The 15,872-nt window shown below is 44.0% G+C and overlaps 1 protein-coding gene across 5 annotated transcripts in view; it reads left to right on the top strand.

Moving 5' to 3' along the window:
- The window catches only part of RARG (retinoic acid receptor gamma), a 300,854-nt gene extending 293,458 nt beyond the window's left edge, over positions 1–7,396 (top strand). For all 5 annotated transcript variants that reach the window (XM_068267213.1, XM_068267212.1, XM_068267214.1 and 2 more), the window contains 4 exons: positions 199–375; positions 3,108–3,312; positions 4,813–4,971; positions 6,525–7,396. In XM_068267213.1, coding sequence (XP_068123314.1) covers positions 199–375; positions 3,108–3,312; positions 4,813–4,971; positions 6,525–6,718 — 735 coding nt within the window. In that variant the 3' untranslated portion in view covers positions 6,719–7,396. The remainder of the gene's footprint in view (positions 1–198; positions 376–3,107; positions 3,313–4,812; positions 4,972–6,524) is intronic.
- Positions 7,397–15,872: the final 8,476 nt, after the last annotated feature.

The following is a 15,872-nucleotide window of genomic DNA, read 5'->3' on the forward strand; positions in this document are numbered from 1 at the left end:
GTGACAGCTCCAGGCTCTGCAGCAACCGCCAGGCTGAATGAAATCCTCTCCCTTTTTTTCTGACATAAGATTACAGAGAGAAATCTCAGCTATTTCACTACTACAGCAGAGGAGGGCAGACCTGACAGCAGTAGTACGGCACCTACGTAAGGCTGTATTTCATCATGAGCAATGCTGACTGTGTTTTATTTATTGCAGAATTCCAGCGCTGATCACCGGGTGCAGCTAGATCTCGGCCTGTGGGATAAATTCAGTGAACTTGCCACCAAGTGTATCATCAAAATAGTGGAGTTTGCCAAACGCTTGCCGGGCTTCACCACACTGAGCATTGCTGACCAGATAACCCTGTTGAAGGCAGCTTGCCTTGACATTCTGGTGAGTAGCTTGTCTTGAAGTCAGTGTATGAATTGTTTCTCTATTCCTGTAGCCTTCTATACAGCCTGTTACTCCAAAAGTTAAGGTGCCCACTAATCAGGGCTGTGGAGTCAAAAATCATCTGACTCCTCAGTTTATAAAACCTCCGACTCCATCTGCTCAAAAGGTCTCCTTAGTCTAATACTTACCAGGGCTGTGGCGTTGGTACAAAACTCATCTGTCTCCAACACCTCAGTTTGTGAAAACTCCCACTCCAGTTACCCACAATTTGCACTGACTCCACGGCCCCGCCACTAAGGCTACAATCTCCTGAACAATCGACCATACAATGGATCGTATTGGGTACCATTAATGGTTCCGACAGCCATTAAACAATTGCTTTATTGATCATTCTGTCGATCAATCACAATGATTGGATCAGATGGTGGATCATTTAGGAAATTGGATCGTTGATGGCCACCTTTATACTGATCAGTATGTGAGTGACACATCTCTTCCTTTGACGTTACAATTATTTCAGCCTAACTAAAGTGAGATTTAAAAGTTATTTACTGGCCATTACTCCCATGTAAAAAAATAGTTTTATCCAACTTAATGCTCATCTCCAAGCACACATCTTAAAGGGCAACTGAAGCGAGAGAGATATGTAGGCTGCCATATTTATTTACTTTTAAACAATTCCTGTTTCCTGGCAGCCCTGCTGATCCTCTGCCTTTAATGCTTTTATCCATAGAACTCGTCGTACTGTAAATTCTTGGAATGCTTAGATGTCTTTCTGCTAGAAGAGGCTATAGAAACTGAAAGCAGAAGTCCTCTGTTATTGTCTAACACTGCCCCTAGTGACAAGTGGCCATAAATACACATTACAGCAGCACTAATTAGTAGCAAGGAAATGTACTAGTGTACACAGGCATTTATTCTTGCTTTTGAACTGCACTTCTGAAGCCCTCTGAATGCATCTTAAACACAGGGATTATACTTTGAATTAGATCTTATGGATCAATGTTAGGTACTATTTTAAATGCATTCTGAATAATGAATGGTGTTTTTCTGAAGGCAGCTTGTCATATTATGTATTTGGAGTTAATTCCTTATTGCTTTGAAGTGCCTTGCTGAAGCCAAAAACCTCCTAAACCTGTTGTATCCGCTCTGTGTTTGAGGAAACGTTAAACTTCATAATGTTAGAAACAGCAGCCCTTCTTTCTGATACTGATAAGAGCTAACGGAACAAAACTTATGCCATCTCAAATGGTCTCTGGTGCCTGATGTGTAGACGTATCCTCCAATGTTCACTCACTGCTTGCCACCAGTCAAATACACTGGAAGGCCATAGGCGATAATTATCAGGGCTGTGGAGTCGGTACAATAAACATCCGACTCTGACTCCTCAGCTTATGAAACCACCGACTTCAACTCTGACTTCAGGTACCCAAAATTATGCTGACTCTCCGACTCCACAACCCTTGTAGGGGTAAGAAGTGGGTACACAAATCATTCAACTCCAACTCCTCAGTTTATGAAACCACCGACTCCGACTCTAGATACCCAAGAATTGCTCCGACTCCAACTTGGAATCCACGGCCCTGATAATTATTGATATGCACTGCTATTGGAGCTGGTAGATCGTATACCACCTTCCTGAGAGCACATTTTTATGGGGAACAACTGTCCGAAAATCGCACTTGATCACTATTGCAAGTCTGTATGAGCCTTTCAAAAAATGATGCTCGTACCTGTTCATGACTTCAAAGACCTTATCCAATCCAGTCTGATGGAATTGTTTTTTGTAGTAATTGTATGACATAAACCAGCAGCCCGCTGTTACAGTAACACATAACCTTAAAGGATGGAGTTTTAAATAACTAGAGTTACATTATGACTATCAGATAGTAATTATGGTACTTTACCATATTAATAAAGTTTTAGTGGCTTTGCAAATACATCAGCATGCCTTGAAAGAAGGAGGAATGAAAGACTCCTTGTAAAGCCTTCAAACTGTAAGGTACTTGCACACATGCGATAACCGTCGGCTAAACCGGCCACATATTGACCATTTCAGCCAATGATCTTCTGTGTGTACAGCAGTCGTCAGTTGATCCTGCTCCGGTGTCGGGGGACGTGCCGGATCCTTAATGACCCCTGACGTGTGAACAGAACCAAACGCAATCTTATTTACGTTCCCTCTGCTCCCCTCCATAGCAACAGCACTCATTGTTAGCCTGGAGGCTAATGATGTGTCTCTATATTATCCATCCCTGAATGGCCGCCCAGGGGAATCGTCTCCCAAATTGTCACCTAAGGGATCGTTTCCCGATCCCCAATGGGCAACAATTCTCGCATGTGTGTAATTATCTTAATTGCTTATTTCAGCAGCACTGGCGATCTCTAGCGCTTTGAAAATCGCTAATGTAATTTATAGTATATGGCAGTGATCTCACTGCAGCGACCACCAGCAATTTGCTCAAATAGGAAAGACAGTGTATGCACCACCTTTCTGCAATTTTGGAGCGATCCCGATTCAAATGTAAAAAAAATCGTAAATCGCGATCTCTCGACAATAACGTTTGTGTTCAATTGAAAAACTGGAAAAAAAAATCACTCCAAATACATTAGCGATGTTACTAGTGTTTTGCAATCCCCAGTGTGAACGGGGCCTAAAAGTCGCTATCTGCTAGTTTATTCCCATGTTTAGTAAAGTGAATAACAATACACATTTTGCTTTGTAATTGCAGATGCTGCGGATTTGCACACGTTACACCCCAGAACAGGACACAATGACCTTTTCCGATGGGCTGACCTTGAACCGGACTCAGATGCACAATGCTGGTTTTGGTCCTCTCACAGATTTGCTTTTTGCTTTTGCTGGTCAGCTGCTCCCGTTGGAAATGGATGACACAGAAATAGGACTCTTGAGCGCCATCTGCCTTATTTGTGGAGGTATTACAAATTACTCATACTGAAATGACCAATTATTGTTACTTATTGTGCATGCTTTATGTGAGGTAATCACCTTCATACGGTACACAGAAGTAACGATAGGCTCTTAGTTATTCAAAGAATTCCAGAAACGTTGTTACTCTTGTTTGAAAACTATTTTACATAAAAATTCTAATTAGTTACTGTGCTGAATAAGACATTTTGCCTTTGGAACATTTTTCTTGTTAGTTGCCAACATACTGTTGAGTTCTGAGTCTCCAAATATCTTACGACTTTTAGGAGCCTTCAAGGCTGGATTTATAATATTTCCGGCCATAGGCCACTTATGTTGAGAGGTCCCATTTGCAGTAGTGTCCCTGCCATTCCAGGTACAGCTACCAGGGCTGGATTTACCATAAGGCACTGTAGGCTCGTTCCTACAGGCACCTGATGATGGAAAGGCGGCTCACTCCCCTCTCTGAGTGCCTCCCTCTCTCCTTCCATGTGCAGAGTCCTGAGGAGAATGTAAAGGAGAGGTTGCTCACTCTGCTCTTGGCATTTCACTGACGAGACCTCCCTTCAGTCAGGAGCACCTCTAGCTACCTAATACTTGGGGGCATCTATCTATTTAATAATGAGGATAGCTCTGGCTACCTAATACTAAGGGGCACCTGTAGCTACTTATGACAGGCAAGGGAAGTAAGGGAGAGGTGACAGCTGGTACAGCCAGCACATTTGCGGTGCAGTGTGGTGAGGGTTTGTAGGATGGAGGGTGAAGTCTAGGGTGCCAAAACATCTTTGCCTATAGGCTCCTGTGATATAAATCCGGGCCTGACAGCTGCTCTTCCATGTATAACATCTACAGTATGTACTGCAGCTCCTCTTTTATGTAGAACTCCCTTGGGATTCAGATTCAGTTTTCATGTGTTGCTCCCCATTTGCAACCGTCTTTTTCATATGCAGTAACCCCTATTTCAGATTCAGGTGCCCCCTTGGGGTGCTCCTGCCCAAGGCCCAGGCCTTTGTGGCCTTTCCTGAAATCCGGCCCTGGGAGCCTTCCATCTCCATGATCCATATTTTTAACAATAAGAACTTTATGAGGGAATTTTAGACTTCTATTCAATTAACTTTTCTAATGAGTTTTCTCACTGGAGATGTTTTCACACATTATCAATAAAATATATTTTAAAACCCCCAGCAAGCCAGTACATTGTCAAAATAAATTTGATACTACTGTTTTTTACCTACTTATATTCTGCCAATAAAAAAAAAATCTTCTAAGAGAAAACACAGCAGAGAAGTTAACTGAATAGGGCCCATAGTGTTTAGACATATGCCGCATGCAAAACAAGTAACCAAAGTTTCCCACATAAGAGCTTTGTGGTGATGACAGAGGTTTTATGTCAAAGGATATGTGCATCCAGGAATAGGGGATCAAGTTGGGACCACTTTGATTGTCACTAGCCAGGATGACTGTCTTAGAACTTGGTTTGATGTCTGGCTTTTCTTCATTCCCTGTAGATCGGATGGACTTGGAAGAGACAGAAAAGGTAGAAAAGCTTCAGGAACCATTACTGGAGGCCCTGAAATTTTATGCTCGAAGACGACGACCTAACAAGCCTTACATGTTCCCACGCATGCTTATGAAGATCACTGACCTGCGTGGCATCAGTACCAAAGGTAATACATGAGACTGCACGCATTTTTTTGATTAAGCAGTTTGCTGGTTATGTACAGAGAACGGTGAGGCGTTTTCATAGGAACGGTTGAGAGATGACCTGGAGTGATCAATGGACCTCCTAAAAAAAGCACAGAGAACACAGAGAGCCCATTGTAATGTAGTGCGTAAAACACCTAGAGGTGTCATGTACAAAAATAGGCACAAACCCCGATTGCAAATAAAGCAACCATTGTATAGATCATGTGGTGAAATTCCCGCACCCACTCAGGTCTTTCGCTCTCTGACAAAATACAACAAAACCAAATAGAAGTTGCCTTCCCCCCAATAAATAAAGTGTTTAAAGGGAGGCGAGTGTTAGCATTAAAAGACAATGGACTTGATTCACTAAGACAAATAGCATGCCTTACCCGAGTTAACACGCCTTATCAGAGATAACACTCCTTATCCGAGTTAACAGTACTTACTAGAGATAACACACTTTATCAAAGTTAACATGCCTTATCAAAGTTAACTTGCCTTATCGGAGTAGCATAGCGAGCGCTACGAACCCTCAGGGACTGAGGGCAGGATAAGTGGAGCTCTCGTTATTGCCAATCAGCAGGCATAAGTTCGTAGCGCTCGCTATGCTACTCTGATAGGGCATGTTGCCCTTGATAAGGTGTGTTATCTCTGATAAGGCATGCTATTTGTCTTAGTGAATCAAGCCCAAGGAGTGTTAACTCGGAAAAAAGCATGCTATTTGTCTTAGTGAATAAAGCCCTATGGTCCATATCCTATTCAATTTTCAAACTTTATCTGTAAAATATCTTCAAAGCTCCCACCAATCAAGAAAATAATAAAAAATAAGTTCGATACTAGTTTTTAATCCACTTTTTAGTACTTTTTAATTTCCCAAGTGCAGAAAAGTATTTTTTTAGATACAATTAAAAATTATCTTTTGGGAGAAAACCCTGGAGAAAAAGTGAATTGTATAGGGGGCTGATGCATTTCTCGGGTCAAAGCCCACTTTTTCAGGTCAATAGTGTGTCCCATGACGGTACTATACAGACTTAGAGCTCCTCTGTACTAACTCATGGTTTATCGCTCTTTAGGCCCGATCCAATTCTCTTTGTTTTCCTATCCAATTTTCTATGTTTTCTCCTAGGTAATATTTCACATCTTATCAATAAAATGCCTACATTTTGGTACTTTTTCAATTCAGAGTGATGAAAAGTTATTTTAAACAAAACTTAAAAAATTATTTCCTAGGAGAAAACTTAGGAAAAAAAGTGAATTGGACCAAGACCTTTATCTGTCTTAATTCACCACTTATCTCACCCTGATCTATATACCTCATGAGTTATTTCTCCTTATAGTTGAAGTGAAAAATAAGTTAGGTGAAATCATTCAAGAGAAAAGCTTTGTTAATCAACCCCAATGAGCTAATTGTGAATTATATGCGTACAAAACAGTATATATGCTTTCCAGCTTGTACTATGCATCATTTTGCGGTGCATATGAAATGATCTGTGCAGATAATAATTGTTTTCCATCTTCTCTCCATTAATGACAGGTGCGGAGCGGGCAATCACATTAAAGATGGAGATCCCGGGACCGATGCCTCCCCTGATCCGTGAGATGTTGGAAAACCCTGAAGCATTTGAGGATGGTGCTGATACTCCTAAACCCAGCGAACCTCCGTCCAGCAGCGACAGCAGTGAGGGCAGCCCTACTGAGGAAGACAGCAGTGGCTCCAAGACTCCCTAGCCATTCACACCTGCAGGGGAGGACATCCTGCAATCTGAACTTTCTCCTAGGGCCATCTTGGCTTCACCCTCTGTTGTATGAGGCATTCCAGGGTGAGTCAGTGACGCAGGGCTGGATAACAGCCTTGCTTGGTGCTCAATACTGCTCTTATTTACTGATGCAAAAACAAAAAAGCCTTACCCACTGAGAGGATTGGAATGGGACTTCTATAACAATCATTAAAGCTCCAAAGACATCACAGGGGACAAAAATGTGACTTAAGACATGAGCAATGCAATCCATCCCCGAAGTAGCTCATAGCATGGAGCGAAACTTGCTTCCGAGTGAACTGGAACATTCTCAGGAGCCCTCTCCACTCCCTCAGTATTTTGCCAAAGATTTCTAACGACCATTGACCCCTCTGCAGAAGAGACTGTGAGAGCGCGGTGCACGCTGGTGATAGCCAGCCGTATCATCACAAGAAACAGCGATTATCCTTCATGGGTCAGAAGCACATTGCTCTTTGTGTACATATGCATATATATATAAATATATATATCTATACAAGCACACATATATATACATATATGGATGTGCATCATTAAATATATTTGCTATTGCAATGTTTTTATGCTTTTATTTTTTTTCATTGGCTGAACGAGGTCATATGACTACAAATAAAGCCTTGTTATACTTCTTCATCGGTGTACGTGACTTGCAATATGAGTTCAGTTCTGGGTGGCTTCATGGTTTTTTTTGTCATGGTCAAAATAGGACCTATAAATGAGACTGAGGCCTTTCTGGCAGCATTGGTTCACTGTATAGACCTAATTTCAGTCAATCAGTCAGTATGTATTGCGGCGCCCACGCATGAGTTGGGCGCTGGGCAGAGCCGGATTAAGGCTAAATGGGGCCCTAAGCAAAGTAACTGATTTGCCCCCCCCCCCCATCATGTCGTAATAGAATCAGAAGATGCAGCTGCACAGCAATATTCCGCACACACCGGGGCAGCCGAGCTACTGGTTGCTATGGGCAACAGCCCGCTTTACTCTGTGGGTGCACAATGCAGGGAATAGCAGAGGCAAAATGCAGAGTGAGAGATGAATGGCTGGGACATTTGCACTCAGGGGCTGGGGCACCCCTGTGAAGAGGGCACCAGATATCACAGCAGCAGCACTTTCCCCCTGCATCTCCAGCCTGGCAATAGCAGAGAGCTCTGGACACCGCCAAACCGGAAGCCGTTCCCCAGACAGAATTACATAACCACCACTGAACAACCGACTTCCTCCCAAACTAGACAGCCACCATGCAGCCTCCATCCCAATAAATACGATAGTCCAGCAGAGAAGGCAGCCGCAGCGGGGGAGAATGACAGCACCAGATGACTCACATTCAACTATTGCGATCCAAGCAATAGAGGTCCCGCCACTCGGAGCCCATCTGTCTCCTCTAGAGTGCTGCCGCTCTGTTGCTACTACTATTACTACTTCCTAATCCCTGTCTGATCTGAGAATCAGGTTAGTGCTGAGCGAGCGGCTGCACTGTAGAAGAGACAGATAGGTTTCAGATGAGGGGATCTCTATCGCTTGGATCATGGATAGGTGAGTGAGTGTTTGCCATCTGCTGCTATCATTCTTGCTGCAGCTGTGGTTCTCTGTGGGAAGGAAGGGAGGAGTGGGCAACAGCAGAGTGCACAGTAGCAGGAGGAGGGCCTGGCTCTGAAGACAATCAGCAGCGCACGTCATCATTTGACAAGACAAATAACATTTATATCTCGCTTTTCTCCTGGTGGACTCAAAGCGCCAGAGCTGCAGCCACTAGGACGCGCCCTATAGGCAGTAGCAGTGTTAGAGAGACTTGCCTAAGGTCTCCTACTGAATAGGTGCTGGCTTACTGAACAGGCAGAGCCGAGATTCGAACCCTGGTCTCCTGTGTCAGAGGCAGAGCCCTTAAAGGGACTCCGAGCAGTGCCTGTGGGTATGCCTTTAAGCATACCCACAACTAATTAATTACATCCTCACGCGTACATTTGAAATCGGCACCGGTAGACTTGGGCGCAGGATACAGCGGTATATAGCTGATCCTGCTTCTGCACAAGTCCGGGCCGATTTAATTACTATTCCCCCTCCAGGCCGACATGGATAGTGGGGGAATGAAATAATTCGGCTTCCAGCGATTGCTGGAGGCCGAATTATTATGTTTTTAAGCAACTTCGGCTCTGTCTTCTGACGGAGCCGACGTTACTCACTGAGCGCTTCAATAGGAATGATTCCTATTGAAGTCTATGGAGGTGCCGGCTGCGCCCAAATCTAGCAGCGCTGAAAAGCACTGCTCCGATCCTCACACCTACCAGCATGATGTTTGTAATTATATCCCCCTGGGTTCCTTATATTTTATTGCATTGTGCTGAATCGAGCTGCCGACTTTGGAGAAAAGTCGTCCTGTGTAATACAATGTAACTATGGAAAGATGCATATAATTTTGAAGCTCTCTTTCTCCTCTTTCCAATGATAGATAAACTGCCACCCTACGCCTTTTAGTTTTCGCTATTTTTGCGAAATTGCCATGGCCGCGATTTCGATCGCGAAAATAGCGAAAACTAAAAGACATAGGGCGGCGGTTTATATATCATTGGAAAGAGGAGAATGAGAGCTTTAAAATGATATGCATCTTTCCATAGTTCCTGCACTGCTCAGAGTCCCTTTAACCATTATACCATCCAGCCACCGCTGACAGGATGGTGAGGGCTGGTTTATGTGCTGATGGGGCCCCTTTGACTCTGAATGGGGCCCCAAGCGACTGCTTTTGTTGCCTGGTCGGTAATCCGACCCTGGCGCTGGGTGGTGGCGCTGCCTACTAAATATTGGTAGTTTAGTTTACCATATTTACCTATGCACTACCTGGTGCCCATTCTCATCTGAACTCTCCCCTGTAAGTGCGTAATAGGAACACTCCCAACGGCTGAATGTATACTTTTCTGCCCCTAGGCCAAGTATGTTGTGGCTCCCCTTTTATGTGCAGCAGCCCCCCTGCCATTCCATGTGCAGCCCCCTATTCCATGTGTATCATCCATGTACTACTGTCCCTCTCTTTCATGAACAGCTCCCTTGGGCATGATTTGTCCCTGTTTCAGGTGTTGTTCCCCATTTTCAGCCTCCTCTTTCATATGTAGCTACCCCTCTTTCATGTTCAGGTGCCCCACTGGTCTGCAGCTGCCAAAGGCCTGCTCCCCCTCCCACCTAATGCCTAATTTACCTTCCCCCCATAAGTGCCTAACCTTAACCAACCCACCAATTAATGCCTAACCTTAACCCCCTCCCCCAGTAAGTGCCTAACAATAATCTCCCTACCATCACCACTACCTAATGTCTAACATCAACTCTCACCCCACCCCACCCATTGCATCTGGGTCCCCAGTTCAGTCCCAGCTAGGACACTTTTATTGGCATGGACTTTGCATGCTTTCTTGGCTTTATCCACAGACGTTGTTCCTCCAACAACCCAGGCCAGATTTATACTTTTAGCACCCCTAGGCCAACTTTCTTGTTGCTCCTATCCATGTGCAGCAGCGCCCCCTATTCCATGTGTACTATACACATACAGCAGCCCCTCTCTTTCATGTACAGCTCTCTTGGGCAGCAGCACCCCTCTTCCATGTCTTGCTCCACATATGCAGCCTCTTCCATGTCCAGCCGATTAAGGCCCGGGCCTTTATGGGCTTTCCAGAAATACGGGCCTGCAACAACCCCAAAACTCACAGCAGTTTATCTGCCTTCTCCTCCAGTCTGGGGGTGCTGGGAGTGATGTCCCATGCACAGAAGCACTGCTCTGAAGGATGGGAAAAAAGTGGTGTGGAAAATCTGTCACATAAATATTATAAAGGTGAAGCCTGTATGAATTTGAAACATGAATCCCAATGTGTATCAGGACAACCAAACTAATGGGGCAGGAGCAGGCAGGATGAAGTCTATTGCATGTTGATGGATATGCTACTCGGCCTATCAGGGTTAATCAGAGATTTTACAGCTTTTTTTTTTTTTTTACAAACTGGCAATATACTACATGACAGTGGAAAACTGGGGTGAAGAGAGCTGCAGTTTACTGTTCTTCTCTGCTTGCCTCCTTTACAAAGTGAGTGAGAGAGTTTCTGTGGGTATGCGATGGGTGTGTCAAGAATGTCTTACAAATACTCTGATCTGAGAACTGCTTCCAATGCAAATGGCAAGGTTTGCCAAGTCGGAGTAAATTAAGGGAGAGCCAGCTAGCCACCAACAGAGCATCACTGTGACCCCCAGCAGTGAACAAAAGACAGAAGAAAACTTACACGATAATAAAAGACACACAAGCATGTCATACGAAAAGGTATTGCTAAGAGTGTGCAGAATAATGCATTGAAATCAAGCTCTCAGTTCTTCCAACAACCAGTTGTGCTATTAAGCCGTGCTAGATTATGATTGCTAGCAGTGATTATTGGTTATCGCCTTGGGTAAAAATCTAGTGTCTGTACAGCTGAATGCCATTTAGTGATCTGCCATGCCTAGTGCTAGGTGATAAATGGCACTGTTGTTTTTTGTGGTTCCCCAAGCAGCGGGGGCACCATATGCCGTGGCTCTATACCCCCTTTCCATGCGACAAAACTGTTTGCTCAGTGATTGCTGCACTCCCTGGGGGTATGATTCCTTCCTGATTTTAGAGTCTAAAAGCTTACTCACCTCCCTGGGATCCTGTGCTGCAGGTCTCTCTTCAGTCCTCTGCGCGGCGCTATAACCTTTTAGTGAGATGGCCGGCTGTCGTCATGACGACAGTCGGCGATCTCACCAGGGGGATGCAGAGCCTCTGCGGACAGGAAGAGGAATGGCTGCCTGCGTCTGGATTGCCCAGGAGGTGAGTGAGAACGCCCACTGCGTGCTATGCTCTGCATGGACTTCCTGGCGGCTACTACGAGTGTAGCTCGGGGTAACAGCTCTGAGCTGCGGTTTTCCACCCCGAGTGTAGCTCGTGGTTACCGCTAAGTAAGTTAAAATGAAGTTTATGTGACATGATGATATAGACGTGTATGTACAGCGCCTAGCACACAAACAAATATGCTGTGTTGATTTCCTTCTTTCTCTGTTTGAAAGTCGGACTATAACATCCCTCACAGAAAAGGAATTACAGACATAAAATACTTTTCTGGCAGATAACTGGGCTTCTGAGAGCAGTGGATAGATACAAAAAGTCAATAGTTCATGTATTTTAGCACTCTGATACAGGGGACAGACTGTTTCATTAAGCTAAGACAAAACAATAAAGTTACTTTTTTAAACATACCATATATACTCGAATACAGGTCGACCTTGTGTACAAGTCAACTCCAATATTCAACCCTCTTAAGCTGGAATTTTGTATTTACTCAAGTATAAGTCTACCCAGCAAAGTTAATGACTGCACTTGGGGCTCAGGAGGGGTTACTGTATTGCAGCTATTAACCCCTCCTGTCCCTTAAGTGCAGCCAATACCTCCTCCAGGCCCCCAAGTGCTGCAATTATTCTCTCCCTTTTATGCATCCCAGTATTTTCCCCCTGCCCTTTTTCTTGCTAATTGTCATGGCCAGGACTTTTAGACTGTGTTTTCTTGGCATTTTCATTCCTCAAAGTATCACTTACCACAGGGTAAATTGCTATAAATGGGAATGTCACTATTAGTACACACATTACTCAGTGTTGCCCGTGACCCGTGTATAAGTTGACTCCTATACTTTTATGAAGTGAATCAGCCCTAAATTTCTAGACTTATACTCGAGTATATACAGTAACATACAACTGTGCAATATCTAAAATTCATTTTTAAGAGTAGGAAGATAGATGCAATTGTTTATCTCATCACATCAGTTTATATTCACTTTGGTTTTACTTAAAGGACCACTATCGTGAAAAAGTAGGCAGGTAAAATCTGACAAAACTGACAGGTTTTGGGCTAGTCCATCTCCTCATGGGGGAATCTCAGGGTTTTCTTTGCATTTCCTGATCAGCAGCAGTTTAACTGCCACAATAGTAAGATACCAGCAGGGCTGTGTAGTCAGAGTCGGGGCAATTTTGGGTGCCTGGAGTCGGAGTCAGGAAAAAATGCACCGACTCCGACTCCTAATGAATTTAACCTGTAATTAAAATAGAAAATATGATAAAATGTTCTATTTCTCAGATAATAGTCGTCAAAAATAATTTATACATACAGTAATAGCTGTGCTTAGTCCACAAAAATGAACGAAACCAATCAAAATTAGTTACTTGTGCTGCTTCAATAAAGCAGTCCCTGTATTTTTAAGGTCAGATATACACATCTGATTGTGACTGTATATATGATGTGTACACAGGAATCTCTTATATATACTAAATAACATCTATGCTGTAAGTATAAATTCTGATGTGTAGCCATGTCACTAATAGAGATGGTCAATGAGATGGAAATAATTCTGCGTTGATTCTGATTTATGCAAATGTATGCACTCTCTTTGCTCATGAAATCAAATAATTTGATATGTTGTTAAAATTTGATTTGGTGACTACGAATGAAATGGTACCTGAGAAGGCTGAAAAGAAAAGTTTTATACATACCTGGGGCTTCTTCCAGCCCCCTTCAGGCTAATCAGTCCCTCGCTGTCCACCTCCACCACCTGGATCTTCTGCTATGAGTCCTGGTAATTCAGCCAGTCAGCGTAGTCCGGCCGCATGCCGCTTCCACAGCCAGGAGCGTTCTGCACCTGCGCAACAGTGCTGCACAGGTGTAGTAGGCTCCCGGCAGCGGAGTGTGTGCATGTGCACTACGCCAGACTGGCTTAAGTACCTGGACTCATAGCAGAAGAGCCAGGTGGTGGAGGAGGACAACGAGGGACTGATTATCCTGAAGGCGGCTGGAGGAAGCCCCAGGTATGTATAAAACTTTACTTTTCATCTGTCTCAGGTTTACTTTGTTACACAGTAGTACTAGTACAGTAGTAATAGAGGAAGACTCTCCTTATTCCTCTGCAGAGTACCTGCACATCACTCTTACATGTACCCACAGTTACATTGCCTTGGGCCTGATAGATGTTCTTTGTTCCGGTCTGTACCTTTTACAAGTACTCTTACCAAGGACTAGTTTTAGTCTAAGACTAAAGGGAATAAATATGGCAGTCTCCATATCCTTCTCACTTCATTTTTCTTTTAAAATTCCTAAGCGTTGGCAGTTAAGAGACGAATTTCATGTTACATACTTTCAATCAACAAGATTGTAATATGCAAATTAGAGGAGTCGAGTAGTCGGAGTCTGTGGAATCCTAAACTGAGGAGTCGGAGTCGGTGGATTTTTGTACCGACTCCACAGCCCTGGATACCAGCCAGCCTCTCTACTCACTTGCACACTGTTTTGTCAGTTAGACTTTGCAACTGCTGTTCAGGAAATGCTGTTGAAAACAAATGTTTGGAATTTCACCTGCATATGATAAAACACACAACAGAAGTCTGAAGAAGGTTTATTAGACTGATATTACTCTTCTTATTTTTACTTTAGTCAGCAAATGTTTTTGCCTCTATTAAAGGGACTCCGAGCTCACGAAAAAAAGAAAAGTTGTACTCACCAGGGGCTTTCTCCAGCCCAGTGCTGGTCGGGAGGTCCCACGCCGGCGTCCTGGCTCCTCTCCTTCTCCCCGCTCCGGTATAGCTGACAGGCCGCAGCCCGGGCGACACTCGGTGGAGTGTCGGGCTGCAGCTTCCGCGTATGACACGGATTACGTCACACGCCGGCCGCCTCGCGTCATCACGGCGGCCGGCGTGAAAGTACTGCGCATGCGCGATTAAAGCGCGCATGCGCAGTACTTTCACGCCGGCCGCCGTGATGACGCGAGGCAGCCGGCGTGTGACGTAATCCGCGTCATACGCGGAAGCTGCAGCCCGACACTCCACCGAGTGTCGCCCGGGCTGCGGCCTGTCAGCTATACCGGAGCGGGGAGAAGGAGAGGAGCCAGGACGCCGGCGTGGGACCTCCCGACCAGCACTGGGCTGGAGAAAGCCCCTGGTGAGTACAACTTTTCTTTTTTTCGTGAGCTCGGAGTCCCTTTAAAAACTTTCAAAATTAAAAAACAGGTAAAAGAAACATACATATGTAAATAATGTGCAATATGTTATCAACATAGGCCATTTTATTCACAGATACAGAATCTGGTTATAGTAAACATCTGGATATGGTAAACTCAGTCCTCAGGTCCCAGCATATGCGTCTGTATAAATATACAGTGTATGACCAATACTGATATAGTAAACGACTTTTCTGGTCCCTTGGAGTCTACTATAAAGGAATTCTACAGTAGTGCAGTTTATGTTACAGAAGAAGTCTGATCTAGATAACGTTTTTAAAGGTTCATTCACATTGTTCCTAATGCCCTAGAAGGAGTTGGGGGATCAGTCTTTTCATACATTTCCAATTTAAAAACTCTGCATGTCAATGGAGGGTGCATGAGATCAGTCTGTCTATGTATCGCACACCTGTGGGTGGTAGTTAAAGTGGACCCAAATTTAAAATACAGGATTTCAGAAATCAAATCTATTTTCTAAATTATAATAATACATAGCAGCCTTTTTTCAGCGGCATGATGACAAATATAAAATATTTTACATTTATTAGAGGAACCCCTCCCTTCCTTTCATATAGCCGCCCGGGACAGAATCCGGCAAACTGGTGGAGTAGGTGGTGTCTGGCAAAGAAGGAATTGCTAATGGCTGCCACCTGTATAACCCTAGTTATGAAAAGAGAAGGGTGAAAAGCACGCATTGAAATGCTCATAGGCTTGAAGGAGTGTTTATCTTTGTATGTGTCAGAGTGGTGCAACTAAATATTTTGAATTAAAAAAATGTTTGGTTTGGGTCTGCTTTAATGTAATTCTAGTGTAGCATTTACTCACTATGCTTTCTTCCGGTTATGTGAAGTACTCTTTTGTGCAAGTTCTGCATCAGTATTGGAGATGTACTGAAAGTGTGCTCACATCTTCACTCTTTCAGCAGATCTAGGAAAACGGCGCAGAAGTCTGGTGAATTTTATGCTGCTGTATTCACAGCTACCTCATACAGCAGTATCAGTATCAGTGAAAAAAAAGTTAGATACTGTATTCACCTATGTAGAGGGGAGGCTCTGGTTCCATGCCACTTCACACCGCCTCTAAAGG

Source organism: Hyperolius riggenbachi, chromosome 2 (genome assembly GCF_040937935.1).
Source record: "Hyperolius riggenbachi isolate aHypRig1 chromosome 2, aHypRig1.pri, whole genome shotgun sequence".
In the NCBI taxonomy this organism is placed as follows: domain Eukaryota; kingdom Metazoa; phylum Chordata; class Amphibia; order Anura; family Hyperoliidae; genus Hyperolius; species Hyperolius riggenbachi.